Source organism: Cibotium barometz, chromosome 29, assembly GCF_041138505.1.
Source record: "Cibotium barometz isolate CiBa-2024 chromosome 29, ASM4113850v1, whole genome shotgun sequence".
Taxonomy (NCBI): Eukaryota; Viridiplantae; Streptophyta; class Polypodiopsida; order Cyatheales; family Cibotiaceae; genus Cibotium; species Cibotium barometz.
Genome location: NC_141074.1, coordinates 16,270,699 through 16,292,278, shown reverse-complemented (window position 1 = coordinate 16,292,278; position 21,580 = coordinate 16,270,699). Strand labels below are relative to the sequence as shown.

The 21,580-nt window shown below is 41.7% G+C and overlaps 1 protein-coding gene across 2 annotated transcripts in view; it reads right to left on the bottom strand.

Moving 5' to 3' along the window:
- Positions 1-9,216: 9,216 nt before the first annotated feature.
- The window catches only part of LOC147621903 (PX domain-containing protein EREX-like), a 76,309-nt gene continuing 63,945 nt past the window's right edge, over positions 9,217-21,580 (bottom strand). For both annotated transcript variants that reach the window (XM_086822920.1, XM_086822921.1), the window contains 5 exons: positions 13,403-14,136; positions 13,144-13,308; positions 12,810-13,052; positions 11,336-11,554; positions 9,217-10,024 (listed from right to left, as the gene is read on the bottom strand). In XM_086822920.1, coding sequence (XP_086679046.1) covers positions 9,722-10,024; positions 11,336-11,554; positions 12,810-13,052; positions 13,144-13,308; positions 13,403-14,136 — 1,664 coding nt within the window. In that variant the 3' untranslated portion in view covers positions 9,217-9,721. The remainder of the gene's footprint in view (positions 10,025-11,335; positions 11,555-12,809; positions 13,053-13,143; positions 13,309-13,402; positions 14,137-21,580) is intronic.

The following is a 21,580-nucleotide window of genomic DNA, read 5'->3' as shown; positions in this document are numbered from 1 at the left end:
AAAGGTGCGAACCAAAACAAAATACGCCAACGTTGAAACTTCAAAATAGGTTGAGCGAAATATTGTACCACATCATACTAGTGAGGATCCAAAGTTGAGGGGATGAATCCCGAAAATTGAAATAAAAACTAAATGAAAATAAACAAGCCTTGAGCCAAAAACTCAACCATAGAAAAGGGATCTGGAACCTCAAAAACCAAGGGCAAGCAGAAGATAGAGGTTGAGACAAGCTTAAATGTGGTTAGTAAAATCAAAAAACGCTCACCAAGGGGACTCAAGTCAAATTAGAAAGCAGGAACATCCACCATCTGAGAAGAAACATCAAAACTTACATGTGAAACTATTGATGATGGTAAACACAAGTTTTGCTAGCAAATAAAGAGAGTGCAATGCAATATTTGCATGGAGGGACACAAACACAAACTCAAAACAAACCTTTGTCCTATTCCAACACATGGGAAAACAAGGGATTAGAAGTACGTGCACCCTCCCAACCAAATGAAGAAGAGTTGATTACAATGGACAATTTCAAAAGCAAAATGTGGGAGAGCATGGTGAGACTTGCTAATTGGTGCATGGAGTCACCTATTGACTCCTCCCCATCGACTTCCCAAATGTTGACACAAGAAAACAAGGCCAAACAGAGTTATCAATTTCCCTTTTAAAATGAGAAATATTTGCCAAATGAAACTCAACCCTTGAGACAAGGTGATTGGAGAGAACTCAATGTGTTGTATGGAGGCGGAACAATGTCTTTAGCTTGTTGCAAATAATAAGCTAAAAGAAAATGAAACTGACAATGTCCATGATGAAAATGAGATATAAATGTCAACACAACCAATGGGAAGGGGTAAACAATATACATCTTTGTTCACAATCAATGTTATGGGCCCTAACAATGACCTTCAACCCCCTGATCAACCCTCCATGCATAAATGTAAACCTGAAAGTGCTTTAGGAGAATATAAGATGAAAACTAAAGATCAAATAAATAAATTTGAAAGTGAATGGGAATTATTCACTGAAACATCTATGCCACCTCTTGATGAGGATCCAATCAACATTTGGATAGATTTTTGAGTGGGAAAATACAATCATCAACAAAAACAAGTACTGATTAGTTTACTCATCACAACATCATTTTTTAAAGAATTTGGGCATCTTTAGGTCAACCCATGCTCACTCCTAGGACAAATGAACATGCTAGATGCTGACCAAGACCTCAAAGTCTTGGGTTATTTCCCACAGACAATTCTTACTATCTCAGGATGAAAGCAACATCAAATGTGAATTCAAGTTACCCTTGAGGAGACAGAGGAGATTATCCTTGGTGGTGATTGGTTAGTCAACACCTAGTATCTATTGTTGAGATAAAGCAAACCATATTTCTTGGAGACCGCTAAAATATCCTTCACATTGCTCGACGACGATCAGATGAGCCCCGACCTAAAAGTGAAAATGTAGAGTCTAAACTCATTTTTTCAGAGTCAAAACAGTTGGAAGCTCAACTTGTTGACGCTTCAGAACCTAAGACTCTAGAATCTAAACCACTTAAATGTATTCCTAGAATAGAAACTGGCTTTGAAACAAGCTTGGGAGTCCAAACCATCCAATCTTAAATCTATTCTTATAGGCAAAATAATCTCATGACATATGAACTATGGCATTGTATAGGCAAACCAGGTTTGCAAGCTCATGAATGGATTCCTGGACTGACACTCAAGACATGCCATGTCTAGGATCTTTTGAATGCACCATTTTGTAAAAGGCATCCTCCTCAAAATGCAAAGGTAATTCCTCATTGGTTGGTGAGGTCTACAGTCTTCCTTCCACCCAATCAATTTTGGTCCTATGATTTGAAATTAGGAGCGGCTCCTCAAAATTTGATCCTCAACAAACCCATGGCCCCAAAAGCTTAAGAAATGAGTCAAGAAGAGTAAATTCACCCAATCAAAAGCTTAGGAAATGAATCAAGAAGAGCAAATTTAACCAATTAAGAAGAGCAAATTCACCCAGTCAAGATCACCATGTCCCTCTTCTTGATTAAGAAAATCAAGAAATCTAAGAATTTCTCAAATTTTCTTGAAACGAAGATGAAAGTGGATCAAAAACTAAGCTTTGATACCAATGAACTAAAGTAGCTACCCTCATTAGCCTAAAAAACATGGATTAGATAAGGATTTAGGAAACTAGCCTATGATTAGGGAAAAAAGATGATTACCATTAAGGTAGTGATTATCAAGATTCATATCAAAGGTTTCTATGACATTGACCCATATTCACTTATATACTAGGACACCCTTTCACACTACACTTATTAATGTCCAAGCCTAGTCTTAACCCTTAGCCCCTTTCACATCCCCTTCATCCCTTGGCCTTGGGACCAAATTAACTTCTTGAGTCCCCTTTTTACTTTGTTACAGCTTGGAGTTCTCAAGGGTTACGAGCTTCGGCATCAGAAAGATCCCCATGACATGTTGAGGAGAGTAGAGATGAGTGGTTCCCTCTTTGCTAGCTCTTAGCCTTAACATTTTTGGTGCCGCTACCGGGGTAATCCCTTAGCCTTATCATTTGTTTTTCTTTAATCTACGGTTTATCCATTGCTCACACTCTTCAATAGTGGAGTGCCACAAATGACAGTGGAATTTGATGGGGATTTGTGTGGAAATGGTATGGTTTTCGCCTTCTTTTACTCTCTTTTTTGTGTTTAGAAGCATGCTGGCATCCTCATTGCATGGAGGAATGCATTGGAATGTAAATTGTTAGATTATTAGGAGTAGTATTTTGTAAGGTCAATTGCTTCCTCGTTGCATGGAGGAATGCATTGGCTTGTGTTTTTTAGCCTTCTTTCTATGATAAATAGAGCATTTTTACTTAATTTTTATATTTTTTTATTATGTTTAAGTGCATTAAATTGTTAGTAAATATTATAAGAAGCTTAATCATTAATAAATAAATAAAATCCATGAAAAAAATCACTAATTACTCTTAATGGACTAGTTTTTTCCATTAAGGAGTGATTAATGAATCTCAAGAGCTAATTTTTTTTGAAAAAATATGTTCCATTTTGATCATATAGGGGGACGAAATTTATGGTTTTTAGTATTTTGAGAGCATTAGATGCATCAAAACACCCAAGTACATCATTTGGTGAATTCTTGCTCTCTTTTGCCTTGTTACACTAAGAAAAGTTGGTATAAGTTAATCCTTAATTATTAGATTAATGGCACAATAACCTATACAAATAGTTTAGCATCATTTTCATTAGTAATCTGCTCATACGCAACATTGTGTGAATTAATTCATGATTAAGAATTAATTACAACCCAAAAATTGAGCCACAAAGAGAAAAATTAGCATAAGTGTTAATCTTTGATTAGTGCACTTAAGCTAATTTTTACACAACGCATTAATGTTAATTGGAGCGTAGTTGTCATGTATTCAATGCATGTATAAGAGATGTGTAAGAGGCGTGTAAGAGATGTGTAAGAGGGGCATGGGCATAAGCCAAGAAAAGGTTGAAAGTTGTCATGGTGGGCATTGAATGAAGTGGAGTGTTGACTTTTGTCCCACTCACCTTTTTGGGAAAACCACCTTTTTGAACTTTCACACCTGTGAAAACCAAGAAACCACCTTAACCAAAATGCAAACTACCCACGAGTAGAGTGGTGTGTGCCACATGGCAACCCGAGAAAAAATCTCAAGAAAAAAATCACGACCTCTATGTCATCAATCATGTTGTGATTTACCACATCATCAATCAGTCATGACTATCACATCATCAATCCTGAATGTTGTCACGTCATTAAAACAATCGTGAAAAAATCACGATCCTCACATCATTAATCATGCCGTGATTCGGCATGTCATCAATTACACCATAATTATCCCCACATCATCAAAAAATACCAAAAAATCACGACCACCACATCATTAACAGTCATGTTGTGATTGACCACATCATCAATCATGCCGTGATTGTTTCCACATCATCTCAAAAAAAATCATGATCACCACATCATCAATCACACCGTGATTTGCCATGCCATCAATCACATCGTGACAAGGGCAAATCTTCAAGTTTCCCAAATTATCTCCTGGTAAGGGGATCCCTATTGCATGGCTAAGCACCTTGGTCATGATATAAGGGTTCACTATCTTGTTACCGTGCTTACTTAGATAATGGGTGAAGTCCTTGTTTTAACATGTTGGCCCAGTGGTTTTCTTGCATAATCATAGCTTTCTCTAACTTTGCATCCTTGAGAAATGAGAATTCGGGTCCATTTTTGTTCACCTTGTCAGCCAAATAGATCTCTTTAAGAATTCTATTTTCTTGGAAAAAGGTGTCAGCTTTTCTCTCCTTGATAGCAAGGATTCTCTTAGGAGGTTCTCGAAGATGAAAACCATCTCCTTGGGCCTTTTAAGTTAGGTTAATGTTCCTCTTTTTGTACCTTTCTAGTAGGATGCCAGGAACTCTGCACATAACTTGTTGTTGACATTGCATTGGATTGCTTCTGTAAAACTACCTTAGCCTTGTTTGTGCGAACTTCTCCTTCACTTCATCAACATTGACTAACTCATGCACTTCAGGAAATGGTACTGAAAACCTAGCCCTTTTTGTGCCAACTTCTCCTTAACTTTGTCATCATTAACTAACCCATGCACTTCAGGAAATGGTACTAGAAATAGACATTTTTGTTGTCCACTTTCTCTATGTGGTTGAGTAGTATCCCCTAGCATTTATCCATGAGTGGGCAAGGTAGCTGGATTTCTAGCACTAGCTTGGCTACCTTGCCCTCTCTGCTCGAGGTCAGTTTTGGTGACTCTAGTTCTTTATCAAAAGAGGTAGGGCTTATCTCCTTCCCTGCCATGACACTGAGAAATATAAGATTTATTAGTCAAAGGACTGGTAGGATCACCTTCTTGCTTTGTTATGAGTTAGTGTTCTCTTATTATGAGTTTGCTAGTGTTAGGCTATGACTTTGGTATTAGTAAAGATGTGTATGAGGGCACTCGAGGGTGATTTTTAACACTCTGGATTATGTCAATACCGTGACCATGATTCTGCAAGTTGTAGAACCATGGTGTGTAACACATGAGTATTTTCACTTGTTTGTGCATTAAAACATGTGGGGAGGGTTAAGGACTATGAAATTGATGTTTTCATGATGGATCATCACCCGTGATTATACAATCATAGTGGGCAATAGCGTGATTCTATAGAGATGTCATGGCACCGTGATTGATGATGTGGTAAACCCGACCATGATTCTGCAGGATTAAGAATCATGGTGCCTACACATGGCTTGATTTTCATTTGTTCATGCACCAAAGGCATGGGAAGGGGTTGTCCTTGAATTTGATGTTTTTATGTTGATCCTATAGCCGTTGTGATTCTACAAGTAATGCCACATACTAGCATGATTCTTGATGTGTCACACGTGATTGCTGATATCAACAGCAAGCATAGGTGTGATTGGTTGATATAAGCACACGTGTGATTATGCAGGCTAAAAATCACGATGTGATTTTTGGGGATTTTCACCCTCAAAATTGCCATTGGCATCTTCAATTTCACTTTGGTGAAGTCAATTTTAAGGTTTTATAAAGTTTGGGTACCCTAATTATGCGGTCTGCATAATCATGCTTTTGAAAGTGATGATTTTTTTATTTCTGAGATGATAAGAGGGGTGTGCCTAGGTTGTGCCTGTTAAAAAAATGTGTGCAAATGACACTTAACAAGTCACTATGTGGGAACACTCTACTATTGTTAAAAGGTGGCCAAATCAACTCCAACCTAAATCAAAGTGTGTTCACAACCTCATCAGCCAACCACCTTCAACCAAGGATTAAAATGAGGATTAATTGGACGTGAGTATAAACCAAATAAGAAACAGGTCACTAATTTAGGTATATCTCACCAACCATGAAGAATTCGACCATGGTTTCTTCTAAGAAGTTATAGAGCACTATTAGCTCAACCCGCCCACCACTTTTGGTGATGATTGGACCAATAGATTGAGAGATATCAGCTCTGTATTGAGTTGCAGTCCTGCAGGAAGTAGGTAATCTAGCGTCCACTATATAAGCAGGTTGTAACATCCTCATCAATTAGAGGATTAAGGGAGTGTAACTGATCAAATCAGATAATTAGCCTATCTCAATACTTTAGCCTAGCTTCATAAGATCCAATTTGGCCTCATTGTACAGATTATTTCAAATCAATATAATTGACTAGCTTTTGCCTACACAATTATCTCAATTATTCAACTCATTGTGTGTATGTATCTTGTCTATTTTAATTGTTGTTTATTCAATCATCCTGCGTGATTATTCTTATCCCATGCTTTTGCACATATCATAGCTACCTTGTGTGTTTGAGAATTGAGAAGCTATAGGCACAATTGTTCATACCACTTTAAGTCCTCCATTTTTTTTGATAAGAGAGATTCATAGCTGAGAGTATTTGAGAGTGTGTGTGGTTTCTGTAGATCCTAGCTTACATCTTATCCAAATCAATGGCTCCTAGTGATATTACCCTTCCTTGGAGATTTAAGCAACTTAGCTCAACCAAAACAATTACACCAAAATGCAGACCCTTCTCATGATCAAGAACATGTGGAAGATAGTGAATGGAGATGAAACCATACCAATTCATGCTCGAGAGCAAAGAAATGATTGGGATAGAAGAGCAACCCAAGCATAAGGCTTCATCAACATCAATGTTAACGACAATATGATGGGCTACATTCAAAATGTTGCCATAGCAAAAGAGGCATGGGACATCCTTGCCAAAGTGTTTGAAGCTAAAAGCACCATCAAAGCTATGCACTTGAGAGAGAAGCTCAATGATACCCCAAATAACTCCAATGAAAGTGTACATGAGTACTTGTTGCTGAAGCTCAAAAACCTCAAAGATGAGCTTATGAACATAGATATAGACCATCAAAGATGAAGTGATGGCACAAGCACTTCTCAAAGGAGTGAGAAAAGAGTACAAGCACTTTCCCACATTCATTGTGGTAAGCCATATAAAACTGCCTTGAAACTTGCAACGCCAGCTCAAGGTGATCAATCCGTTCCCACCTAAGTCTTGGTGCACTACACATCCACCCTACACCCATGTCATTGTCCGCCCTACAAGTAAACCTTTGGAATAACAGTGAAATAATTCACACGTGAGTGAGAAAGGAGTACAAGCACTTTCCCACATACATTGCGGTAAGCCATATATAGTTGCCTTGAAACTTGCAACGCCAACTCAGGGTGATCAATCCTTTCCCACCTAACTCTTGGTGCACTACACATCCACCCCATGTCATTGTCTGCCCTACAAGTAAACCTTTGGAATAACAGTGAAATAATTCACACGTCCACACATCTAACAACCCTCGTCCTAATGGAGCTCCCACAAGGAAATATACCATGAGATATGTCCCAATCCTGAGACATTATGACTATTATCATGCAGTCTCCTTCAGTTGGGGCTCATCGTCAAAGGCTCGGACCTTGGGATCACCTAGCTACTTGGAGGCGGGTTCCTCGAAACATGCAAGAAATTTGGAGCTCTCCCTCAGGTATTGAAAATATGAATGATCTTGTAATACACAAGGATACACACACACACACACACACACACATGAGTGAAACCATTTTATTTTTAAAAAACTTTGGCATCACTCTGTGACTTGCTAGGATGACTGTCACAGGACAGTCTTGAAGCAATTTATTCCAATAGATTGCAAGCATGAATTGAAGAAACAGTGGGAGCATTTTAGGGAAAAACATGGTGAATCGATAATCGACCATCTCGCTTGTTTATGGACAATTCGATAAGGTTTAAGGTGGCTTGTTGGGTCTATGTGTTTCTCCCTCTTCTAGTTATTACGTAGAAGAGCCATGATTGGCTCACACCACCAATGAAGCTCTTACTCCTAGACTACATGTTCACTCTTACATACCTAGACTAAATGATGACTAATCAAGCTTTGGGAGTCTTTTTGCACAATCACTTGTCTTTTTGGAGAATAGCTACTCGTGCAGTTAGTGATGTCAAACCTCGAGAAAAACATTTGTGCCCATAACAACTAGGTAATAATCCACCACCCCTCACATTTCCCTAAGAGATATAAATATCCTCTCGTAGCCTTATTCAGATTCACTTCCCTTCTACTCAAAAAAGATATGTAGTGCACCCGATTGCATTTGGAAGCCCTTCAAAAGAAGAGGAAATCAACATATTATTATCTACATATAGTGAAACATCATAAAAGCCTTTTTACAATCCACTTATGACCTTAAACAAAATCAACCACCGCATCGTTATAAAGCTCATGAAGAGTCCTCTATAATAACAAAAAAACCCATATAAAGCTCAAATAAGTTGGTCCAACAATGCTTTTAGTTTTCCCAAACATGCCACAAACACCCTGTAACCTCTGCTCATAGAGAGTTATTGCACATCATATTAACTCATTTGGGAAGTCAAGGTGTCAAAAGAGAGAACTTTTGGGTGGAACACAACTTTCACGTGCTTCCTTATTGCTTTCCCTTAAAAGAGGACCACTATTTGTCTCTCATCAAAAGTCAAGAGTGGCTCATGATGATGGTTCTAAGTAATTGTTCCATGGAATCTCCATCCTTGTGGATGAGGGTTGTGTTTTAGAAAACCTTGGCAGACGACCTCATCAGAAGAATCAGCTAAGATGGGCAATTTTCCCACGCATACGCAAAAAGCTCTATAAGCCCCTGATGATCTCTAGCTCTTACCATGACGAGTGGAGAGAACAAAATGTTTGAGAGAAATGCTGAAGCCTGGTTTGAGACTTCAACGAGTGCATGCTCATAGGTACCTTTCAGCAAGGAATTGTTATTGAGAAGAACATCGATGAAGGGTTCTAATGCCATGAGAGTCTACGCAGAAAGCTTCAAATCATCAACTACATAGGTGCATGCTCTCATATCCCCACTCATGTCATCAGCATCCAAGAGTAGGTGATGGTTCATATATACAGGCGCCTGCCTTAGTGAACAATCTTCATAGATACATCATGCCGAGTTTCTCACACTTTTTGGCAAACACGCACGCACACGATATAAAAATGCATCGCTTTGAGGAGACCACAAATTCAAAAATATCCTTGTACTGCTCACTTCTCGTTACTTAATTGTGATACATGATTCCACGTCACTGAAACTGCAGTGTCACCAAAATTGTAGGAAGCACGCAAAAAACTCTTTATATTCTTATATTCAGATGGTTGTCATGACCATCCAACATTTTTTTTACATGGCCATTTGAAAAAGCAAATCACAGAAGTCTCCCTTTCCGTTTCCCTAACTACGAACTTACTGACTGGGAGATCCACAAGCACCGGAGCTTGGTGACGAATAACACATCTCACAACATTGTATTGAGGGGGAGCCGTGGATTTTGCTTTGTTTTAGGACGAGTCCAAACTGGTCTGATCCCGTCCAGCAATGCCTGGGCACGAGTCTGATCTTTAACATGCACAAATGCACAGAAATTTTCCGATCACTGGGATATAGACCTTTGCCAAAACCATGCTGTATTTATTCCGATGATGGGATGTCCACACTGCATCCTCAGTTCATACTGATGTCTTTTTTTGTCGTCAGTTAGCATGGCATTCAAAGGCCGGAATTTTTGCAAGACATTTTAACGTATCCCGGAATTGTGGCATATGATAACAGTTTCCCTTCACAAAAATCGATTCAACATACTGGTGTTTTTCTTGACCGGAGCTTCTTCCTGTCCGCCTTTCTCCGTCTTGGCATCCATCACAGTGGCATTCAATGTCATGGAGTTCACAACTTTATACAACTGCACATTGTCCATGAAGATCTCGGAGAGCATCTTTCTGAAAGCTCTCTCACTCTGCAAGTCCTGATCCTGCACCCTTGGCATGCTGCTGCTAGTAAGAAAACCATTCGGCAAGTCCTCTTTTCCAAAAGACTTGTAGATTGCCTTATCTTCTTCCTTTTCATCTGCAAGAAGCTGTGCCTGCACAAATCCAGGAAATCCCTCGTAACAGCACCACAACCATGAGTGTGCACATGTGTGTGCATGTGAGCGCGCGCGCACGTGTGTGTGTGTGTGTGAGAGAGAGAGAGAGAGAGAGAGAGAGGTTGTATTAACATGTAGAAGGGGCCAAATTGGCCTCCAAGACCAAAATGAATACATGATGGGTAGTAATACTGTAATAAAAGATGCATAAGCAATCGCCGAAATCCTACAAGATGACTTCAAAAAAGAAAAGGAAACCCAATAATCACTAGTCTCTAGTGAGATGAGGGAACATATCATCCATTAGATACAGAGATACCTTGTCCTCTGACAATCTCCTCTGAAGAAGCAATGAGATCAAAAAAGGTCACCTATGCCAGTGGGTGTGTCCAACTCTGATCGGGATGTCTAACAATGGGTATCAGTGATCACACTGGTGTGTCCGCCTCTGATCGGGTTGTCTAACAGTCAGTCTCACAGGAGACCACTGCAAGGTCTCAAAAATTCTACGTGTAATGTGAGTCACCTGTCCACTAGCCGTTTGGATATGGCAATGAGGGTCTATATACCAATGGAAAGTTCAGGTTATTTCCCAAACTTTAACAAAAACCAAAGTGCAATCTTGACTCCATAAGAGTCCACTCACAAAGCTTCAAATCATCAACTCCATCATGCATGTCATAGACTACGTGCTATGACACATCAATGCCCAAGAGTAGGTGCAGGTTCATGCATAAAGATATGTCACCTTAGTAGACAAATCTTCATAGATAAACCAAAACCAATGAACTGAGTTTCTAGCACTTCTCCAGTGTCAAAGAGCAAGCATCTGCCAAAACATTTCTTGTGCATCCGTATCTTTCTCTTTCATTTTGCAATTGTCATAAACACTTGCATTTTGAAGTATGTACTTCAATGTATGAGTACATGTAAAATCTTTTTACAGCATGGACATTGTATAAGCTCTATCGCAAAGTATACTTGGGGTCATAAACACGTTCCACCATTGTTGTCTTCTAACTCACAGATGGCGAAGATAGCAAGAGAAGCATTTGGATTTCTAAAGAGAGAAGTTTGTAACTCCCAGTCTTTCAATACCACAAATATTGACATGCATAGGGAAAGATACCATTTACTCATTGTTGAAGGCATCAAAGAAAACTGATGTAGCAGAGCAATCCATTGAAAACACAAAGGCTTAGACATTTTAAAGCACAATATTAAAGATGCACATGGTCATGTTCCACTTGCACATCACAATTCAATAAAAAGAAGTTGACAAAAACAGAGAATAAAAATATCCCATACCTCTGCTGCCAGGAGCCCTATGCGATTGTCTGATGTCATCAGAAGATCCATCACATCTCTTACCGCAGCATTTTTTGAAATTGACTTATCATTCTGCTTTGCCAGGAACTCTACACTGCACTCCTGTAGCCTTTTGCGGAGGTTTGCAACTTCATGCAAAAACTTAGCCTGGTCCATCCTTTGCTGCTCTTGCTTCTGCCTCTCATTCTGAATGAGAGCCTGGAAAAAAATATCAAAAACGGGAGGTCATGCTAGAATGCACAAAATAATTGGGCACAAATGAATTGATTAAACGCCACCCATAGTGCAGGTATATCATTTTCATAGGTCCCACTCCCTACATAACAAAGAGCTTCTTTGAGGCAGTATTTAGGTAGTTGAGAATTCCAAAGATGATAACCTTAAACAGCCAGACATCAGTCCCAGTGACCTCCTACAGCCTCTAGTTGCGTACAGTACTAGTACTTCACCGTACAGTACTATATGGAAGGTTTTGTACCCATACTCTACTACAATGTTCCTCCCACATGCAAGGACATAGGATGCTGACTGCTGCAAGTGCTCTTGCTCTGAAATTGAGGGCTAGGGCGCCCTATTTATAGTGCAAGTTAATTAGAGGCAGATGATTGCCATTTGAATCGGTGTCTACTTCTCACTTTTGAATTCTCAAAACATCCCCTTGAGCTCACTTTTCAGAGCCCAACCATGTGGTTAGTTAAGCCCATTTCCACCTTCCATCCTCTTTCCACCACATTTCAGGTGGTTTCTCCTGCTAATTTCCAACAAAAAACCTTCGCGTTGCTTTTTCCCTCTTTCAAAATGTGTGTATGGTTGTGAATGGCCAAAGTGTCACATTCCCCCCCACTAAGATTGCAACTATCTTAAGATGCACAGCCTTCAAATAGATGCAAAATAAAAGAGCAGATCCTTCTAGGGCTTGCTTACGTTGAGCCAGGCCAGTTAATGCATCACATGCTCTGAGATCACAGCTTTGGTTATCCATGCTCATTGCAAGAACTTGCAAGGGCTTCAAGAGCTTCTCTTCATGAAGCATCAGCAATCAATGACAATCCTCTTGTGCAAGCGCGCCCTGAAAACTCCCTTGTTGATGTGCCTGACACTAACTCCAATGATAGACTTCACTCATAAAGTTCTCAGATCCACCAGTACAATTTCTCAGATGAAGGTCCAAAAATCTAACTAAAAAACAGACTCTTTCTTTGAAGTATGTTGAAACTTCCTACAGTGCACGCTCAACTCACCATCATCTACCAAACCTAGGTAAGGCTCAGAAGTTCAGTCCTCCCTATGTAGTCTGGACACTCTTGCAAAACATAATCAAGGGCCTAATCTATGTTGCCATATAACAAAGTACAAAGCCATTGCTTCAAACGCCTCTTCAACTAAATCTGTTCTTAAATCACATCATCTGCAGCACCATAAAAAGCTCAAAACTCGTGACAATGCTATGTACCTCTAGTTTAACTTTGTCTTTGATGGCCATCTCTAATTCTTCCTTGAGCTCTGGCTGAGACTTTCTTAAAGTCTTGATTTCTCGTGCAAGCACCTTCACCTCGGCCTTTGCTTTAGCTTCAACAATGTCTCTGTCTTTTTCAAGTTTTTGTAGCTTTTCCCTGAGATCGATAACCTCAAACTTTGCCTGCTCTTTCTCCATTTCAACGATTTTCATCTTCTCTTCCACCAGGATTCTGGCCTCCTGACAGGTTTACAATCCACAAAAACCATCAACAAGGGCATGTAAGCATAGAGAACCGACCCAAAAGACACGATATTTGGAGATAGCATACCTGTTGTGCACGTGCCAGCTCGTTACTACTAGCCAGAGATGCTCGGGCTTCCTCCAGCTCCCATTGGAGGTTATTAAGATTATCCCGCTCCATAGATAATGCTCGATGTAGCATATCCTTGCTCTTTCTTCTAGTAATATCCAGTTCAGCTTCCAAGTCCCGGACCTAAAACATCAAACAGTGACACCGATTGATTTCAAAAGTCCCTATGCATGTGCATCTCAGAAGTCTACTGTGTCACACTATGCAGCAGTAGCACCTTTGCTGCTAGAAATTCCTTCACGGTGGTCTCCTGAGTCAAGCGGGTTATCAAGTCCTCCATGTCAGTTTTTGCCGTATTCAGCCTTCTATGCAGGTTCGCCAGCAATCTCCTCACGTTCCCCCGCTGATCCAGTGGCAAAGATGCCTGGACACCCTTCAACACTTCAGCTCCAAAACAATCCAAGCTTTGGTTGCTGGTATTGTTGAAGATGTCCCATTGAGAGTTTTCTGCAGGTCCATCACCAGTAGTTGCAAAGGAGAAGTCACTCCCTCTGGCAGAGCTCATCTCGCTCCCAATACTGTCAAGTGAGGGCCTTCGGCCATGCCAACTCCTTGCCTCCTCGGGGCCAGAAACCACAGGCTGCAATTTCTGCTCAATATCACTATTGGTTCCCACTATATCCCGATCCAGTATTAGAGTGGTGTCCTTGAGTGAAAATCTTTCATCCTTGTCTGGAGATAGCCTTTGCTTATCCCCACTTTTGGCTACATGCACATCGTAGTCATGAAGTTCATGGCTAATCCCTCTGGACTCCTCCAAACCTTGTATTTCTATTTCCACACCCTGTTTAGAAGTCTCTTTTGGGATTTCTATCCCAAGCACATCGCAGCTTGCATCACTTCTGCGTTCTGTTTCTGAAGTGGCTGATGCAAGCGATGAAACATGTGACTTCAAGCTCGGGTCACCAGCAGTAGTCGAGGAAAGCTGTGCCTCCTTGATCACATCCATAGCTGCAAACAAAAAATCATCACACTGAACCATTGTGCTAAAATTTACGCCACATCAACCTTGCAAAAACTTCACTCTGAATAGAGTTTTAAAATAATTATGCATACATGAGAACAAACATAATGGTTGAAAGTGATACCAGGAAACCCTGGCAGAAGCAATTTAATCAACACAATTGAATTAAATTTGGATCGCATAAATGATAAGAAACTGAACAATCATTCACAATTGGCACAGCGCTGAACCCCAATGGCCAAGATGCCGCCCTCCCCGTCTTCTTTGCTTATCTCCACATACAGATGCCACCTGGCCCTGGCCATACAGGCGCTGCTCCACTGGCCATACAGGTTGTTAGGGTGCTGCAGGGGGTGCAGACGGCGCAGGTGCACTTTGTCTGTACAGATTGAGTTGGTATCTGTACAGTCCAGCAAGCATGCACAGATGGCCGTACAGTGGCGACGTGGCTGTTCATATTCAGAGCACAGTGCTGTACTGCAGCGATCAGTAGACACCAGCTTGTCACACAAGTTTATGACACTTTGGTATGTGAACTGGTTCTCAATTCTCCTGTTCTAGGGATATTTGACATGAGTTTTCTTTCCACTTTCTGAGGCAAGAAATTTTGAGGTTATCTTCTTAAGTCCTCTTTACCCCTTTACCTGAGACTCCTTCATTGATGATCGCATGGACCAATGGGATAACAAGGAGTTGGATTGAGTATGTTTAGGAAGTTGAGTTTGACCAGCTTTCATGGTAGATGCAATGCCTGCATGAACAAGTGGAACTTGTGCAGTGTGCAATCTGGAATCCCTAGCTGTAGAACCTTGGATCTGAAATTCTTCTTTTACCCCTGGTATATCTGGGGATATTAAAAAGTAGAAGACCCAAGAGTGTGTACTTACTCTACGCTGCAAGCAAGAGAAGCACAGGAAGCGGTACGAGGGTAAAAGCTTCAACTACTCTTCCTTATTTGTGTTGGTGACTACACCCTTGTCGGGAGCTCTACGGGAGGCACCGGCAAACGATCTCTGATTGAGGAGCTTTCTTCGCGGGAGTAAAGCTATAGGGCAACTATACTGTCCTATCGGACTTCATTTTGTGGGCCGAAAACGCGTTTCGGACGCGTCAAGACCTCTGTTTTTCAGAAAGCAGGCGATTTCGAGCACTGCAGGAAGGTAAGTCATCGATTCTCTGCAAAACTCTGTTTTAAGAACTGCATTGCAGACACTGTGTGTGCTGCAAGGAGGTCAACAGTAGCCATTGGGTGTATGTATGCACATTGAGATCACTGGTTGTGACATTTGAGTGTACTACAGTACCGCTGCAGAAAATACAACAGTTTGTGCAGGACAAACCAGAGTGCTGTTTCTGGTAAATTTGGGTGTCTGGCAAGATGTCAAATGATGGCATAAACCGGATTGTTGCTGAGAAGCTTGATAAGAACAACTTCCATGCTTGGAGGTTCAAGTTGACGAATTTCCTGATAGGAAAGGATTATTGGGACTACATAGAAGGTGAGCATGAAGAGGCACCGGAGATACCGGAGATCAATCCGACTGCTGCAGATGTGAAAGAGTTTAAGGATTGGAATCAAGGAGCCAGAAAAGTTATGTATTGGCTCTCTATCAGTATACAGGACACCATGATTGGGCACATACAGGATGCCAAGTCCCCCAAGGAGGCGTGGGACACCTTGGTAAAACTCTATGAAACAAATACCAAGGCACGAAAGATACAGTTGAAGCATAAACTTCATACTGTGGAGAAAAAGAGTATGTCTGTGAATGACTATGCATTGAAGATAAAGGGTATTGTGGAATCCCTTGCATCTATTGGTGTTTCAGTAGATAATGATGATAAGGTGGAAGTCTGTCTACGTGGTCTCGGGCCACAATACAAGGCGTTCAAAACGTCTATTCAGGCTCGGAAAAACATTTCCAATTTTACAGATTTGGTGTCTATGCTGATTATAGAAGAGAAGAGCTTGGGTGAAGACCAACAGTCTTCACAAAACAAAAACAGTTCAGAGCAACAGGCCTTCTACACAAGTTCAGGAAGAGGACGAGGTAGAGGAGGCCGTGGACGCGGTCAAGGAGGTGGCCGAACAGGTAATCACAATTATGGCCAGCAGCAACAACAACAACAGTCCCAGAATTCACAACAACAACACGCAGGTGGAAGAGGCCAATTCAGAGGCAGGGGGAGTCAAAGAGGTCGTGGAAATTGGCAAAGGCAATATAATGATACACGTGGATGCTTTTATTGTGGTAAGCCTGGACATGTGCAGACAGATTGTTATAAGAAGCAAGCTGACATGCAAAATGGAAAATTGCAGCAAAACAACTATGCATCCTCGAGAAGAAACAATGAGGATAATGAAAGGTTGTTTGTTATGCAACATGTCGTTAATGCCATGTCTGAAAATGTAGAAGCAGCACATAAAGATAATGTATGGTATGTTGATTGATAATGAAAGGTTGTTTGTTATGCAACATGTCGTTAATGCCATGTCTGAAAATGTAGAAGCAGCACATAAAGATAATGTATGGTATGTTGATTCAGGTGCTTCGAACCACATGACAAGTCGTGGGGAGTGGTTCAAGGAGATGAAAAACCTTGAAAGATCAGGTTTTGTGGAAACAGGGGATGACACTGCTCATCCAATTGCCCATGTTGGAGATGTGCCATTGTCTATGCATGATGGCAAAGTGAAGTACCTTGCAGATGTACTTCATATTCCGAACATAACAAAGAATCTGGCTTCAGTTGGCCAGATGATTGAGCAGGGTTTGCACGTTTGGTTTAACCCTGATGATTGTTATGTTGAAGACTTTAAAGACAAGTGCAGGTTGGTTGCAAAAGGCAACAGAGTGGGCAGAATGTTTACATTGAATGTAAACATGCCTGAAGTGAGATGTTTGCAAATGGTTCAGGAATTGTTACAGACACAGACATTTGGCATAAAAGAATTAGACATGTGAATGTACAGAGAATGAAGTAGTCTATGCAAACTAAAGGAATTGTAACAGGGCTGCCAAAATTTAAAATTGAAGGTATGCAGAGAATATGTGAAGCATGCCAATTTGGAAAGCAAACAAAGCATGTATTTCCACGTAACAGAAATGTGAGCAAAAATGTACTAGATGTTATGCATTCAGATGTATGGGGTCCTACGAAGACCATGTCTATGGGAGGCTGCAGGTATTATGTGACATTTATTAATGACCACACAAGGAAAGTGTGGGTATACTTTATGAAGGAGAAGAGTGAGGTATTCACTCATTTTCAGAATTTCAAAGTGTCACTTATATTCAACATGTATACACGCTTGACAGAGATCGCTTCCACGACTAGCACTAGAGTCCTCTATGCAATTATACGGCGAGAGGGAGCGATAGAGACGAGCTCGACTGCCCTCCTCCTCAACGACACGGCCACCACCATTACCGACACATGCATGGTACTCTGAGGTAGTCGAGTGGTTTCATGCACATGGCATACAGATGGACCGTCTCCTCCCGTTTTCGTATAGCTTGGATTCCCCATACCTTGATCTCTCACGACAGGAGATCAACCGGATCATCCAGTTAGATCTACTCGGGCTACACATACACCAGACATGGGTATCTCCGTCAGAGATTGGCAAGAAGTGTGAGTTCTACAAAGATCACTTCTTGAGACTCTCCGAGGAAGGATTCATCGAGATCCCGGGATACATACAGATACACATGTCACATGCTATGCGTATCACGATCGGCCAGCTCAGGGTATCTTCCCACCGCCTCAGAGTAGAGACTAGCAGAGCTGAGGATATCCCACATGAGGAGAGGACATGCACAGTATGCATCACAGGAGCAGTAGAGGATGAGGCCCATTATATGTTCAGTTGCCCGGCTTACTATGAGATACGGGAGACATTCCACTGCCTCTTCCAAGAGGGATTCGGACCACTCACACGGGTGATAAGAGTTTGAGGATCAGAGGTGCTTGAGCATGTACTTGATGGAGCTCAGACAACACAAGGATGTAGTGTTGAGGTAGCATGCTGAGAGAGAACCCCGGGTCCGACACGACACCTCACAGAGAGCCATCACAGTTTTCTTTGTGGTACACACATCCACATCGAAATCCAGTGCCCACAATAGTTCCTCTACAACATCAGAGCCCACCACCCATACCCATGCTCCATCTTCACACCCCAAAGGAGTTCTTAGCGAGAGAGCTCGATCCATTCTTCGAGCCAGACATCCCCGACCTAGAGCATCAAGACCCTCCACCACACAAAGACAGATTCGTGAGGTTCTCCGCCGACATGACACGCTCCCATCACAGAGGCCTGACATTCACTCCACCATCAGATCAGTTCTGGCCAAGGCACGTATCGTCATTAGTTAATCACAGCATATCTCGCTCTACACAGGATCATCTACTGATCACATGTACTGACAGATGTTTTCATTTTACTTTTTCTTTCAGTTTTCCATGGCTTAGTATATCCATGGTACCATTGTATTACTTTTGGTGTCATAGGCCCTTGGGGTCTTCCATAGATGGAGAAATGGATAGAAGTGGTCAAGAAAGGTAAGAACAAGGAGGCCGAAAGAACATCTACCTCGAAGATTATCAACCTAACCATTGAGGAGGAACAAAGAAGAAAGACAAGGGAACTTCATGTGCGGATCACCGGTCTTAAGGATGGTTGATGGGGAGAAAACTGAATTAGGGTTAGAGTTCATTCATGGGAGACATACACAGAGAAGCAAGAGAGAGAGAGAGAGAGAGTTGTGGGGATAAGTCAACTCATGAGGCATGAGTGTGTGACTCCCCTATCACACATGTATATTGCACTAGTACACATAGTGCACTTAGTACATTAAAAGTACTAAGTGTACTATGTACTATAACTTATGGGCTTGTACACACTATAAGGGTGGGCATAACGCCTTTACCCCAACAACCTCCCACTTAAAGGCAAAGTGCCCTTAAGTAAAGGAAAAGAAAAAATCAGCATGTACATGATAATATACAAGGCCATATCAAGGCTGAAAATGGCCTCATCCAATGCCCATCAAGTGTCTGCAATGAGCAAACCGCTCCGGAGGCAAACTCTTCGTCAACAGATCAGCCGGGTTGTCATCCGTATGAATCTTAACAAGCTGAATTTGCTTGTTCTCTATCACCTCTCTGATGAAGTGATACTTCACATCCACATGCTTCGTCTTTGCATGAAAGACAGGGTTCTTTGCCAACTGGATGGCACTCTGACTGTCACAATGCAACAATGGAATATCCCCTGTATAACCCAAATCAACCACTAACCGAGATAGCCATAATGCCTCCTTGCAAGCCTCTGTGGCTGCAATATACTCGGCCTCTGTAGTAGATAAGGCAGTGCACTTCTGCATCCTGGATATCCATGACACAGCACCTCCTGTGAATGTAAATACATAACCGGTAGTAGACTTCCGGTTATCTGGATGACCGGCATAATCCGAATCCGTGTAACCATGCACTAATGCATCCTGTTTGCCAAAGCAAATGCACAAATCCTGTGTGCCCTTCAGGTATCTCATGACACCTTTCACTGCTTCCCAATGCTTCTTGCCAGGGTTGGCCATGTATCTAGAAACCACTCCCACTGCAAATGCAATGTCCGGCCTAGTAGCAACCATGGCATACATGAGACTGCCACAAGCTGAAGCATACGGAATCTTGGCCATATCAGCCCTGTCTCTATCTGACTGTGGGCTGTCCATAGCACTGAGTTTCACATATGGAGGCAAAGGAGTACTAGCCTTCTTCCCCCCGTCCATATTGAACCTCTGCAAAACTTTGCCAATATATTCCTTCTGAGACAAATACAACACATGCTGATTTCTGTCCCGAAGTATCCGCATACCCAAGATGTGATTTGCATCACCCAAATCCTTCATATCAAAGGTTTGATGCAGCCTCTGCTTCAAGGCATCCATCTCTTTACGAGATTTCCCGGCAATCAACATATCATCAACATACAAAATGAGAATCAAGAGACTGCCATCCAAAGCTTTCTTGGTGTACAAGCAGTGATCTATGTCACTTCTCCTGAATTTCTGGGATTTCATGAATGTATCAAATTTATGATACCATTCTCTTGGTGCCTGTTTGAGCCCATAAAGACTCTTTTTCAGCTTGCATACAAGCTTCTCCTTTCCACTCACTGCATAACCCTCTGGCTGCTGCATATATATCTCCTCATGGAGATCACCGTGAAGAAAAGCAGTCTTCACATCCATCTGAATCAAGTCCAGATCATCATGTGCAACCAAAGCTAACACAGCTCTAAGTGTGGTCATTTTGACCACTGGAGAGAAGATCTCATCAAAGTCCACACCATATTCCTGCTTGAAGCCCTTAGCCACTAACCTGGCTTTGTATCTTGGCTTTGCATCTGGTGCAACTTTGAGCCTGTATACCCACTTGCATGGCAAAACCTTCTTGCCTGCAGGCAAAGGCACCAACTTCCAAGTTCCATTTTTATGCAGAGAATCCATCTCTGACTTCATGGCACGCTCCCATAGAGCTTTGTCTGCCCTCTGTAAAGCCTCCTTATAACATGAGGGCTCCCCACAGTCAGTGAGCATCAAGTAGTCAACCCCTGGAACAAACCTGTCAGGGACTCTGGAGGGTCTAGTGGACCTCCGTACCCAATGACCATCATTTGCAGGTTGCTGTCCAGCCTGCATATCACCCATTGGTGGCTCCTGTTCCATGCCATAAGGCTGAAATATAATGCCCGGTATCTCCTCTAACTGTGGTATATCCATAGGGATATGTTCTGCCATCTCTGGCTGTCCATTTGGACCATTTTCAGCACCATTTAAGGGCTGGTTTTCCTGCTGTAATGGCTGATTTACAGCCCTTTGATGTTGTCCATGATGTCCATCATCATCAAAGATGACTCTGCCAGGCTCCTGTTGCCTTGCAGGCTCCTTATACATGCATGTTTCATCAAAAATGACATCATTGCTGCGTATGATCTTTCTATTCATGGGATCCCAAAGTCTATACCCCATTTCACCTCTGTCACCATATCCTAGGAATATGCATTTGTGAGACTTAGGATCAAATTTGGTGCGCATTTCCCTGCGTATGTGCACGTACGCAACGCAACCAAACACTCTCAAGTGCTTGTATGACGGAGGCTTCCCTGTCCATACTTCTTCTGGCACTTTCCCACCAAGCCTCGTGTTAGGTGACCTGTTTATAAGGTGAACGGCTGTCATAACAGCTTCAGCCCAAAAACCATGAGGTAATGCAGCATGTGACAACATAGAACGGACCTTCTCCTGTATGGTCCTGTTCATCCTCTCTGCTGTCCCGTTTTGTGGAGGATCATAAGGAGTAGAGAGCTCCCTCTTGATGCCTTTAGCATCACAAAAGTCCTGAAACTGTTTGGACATATAC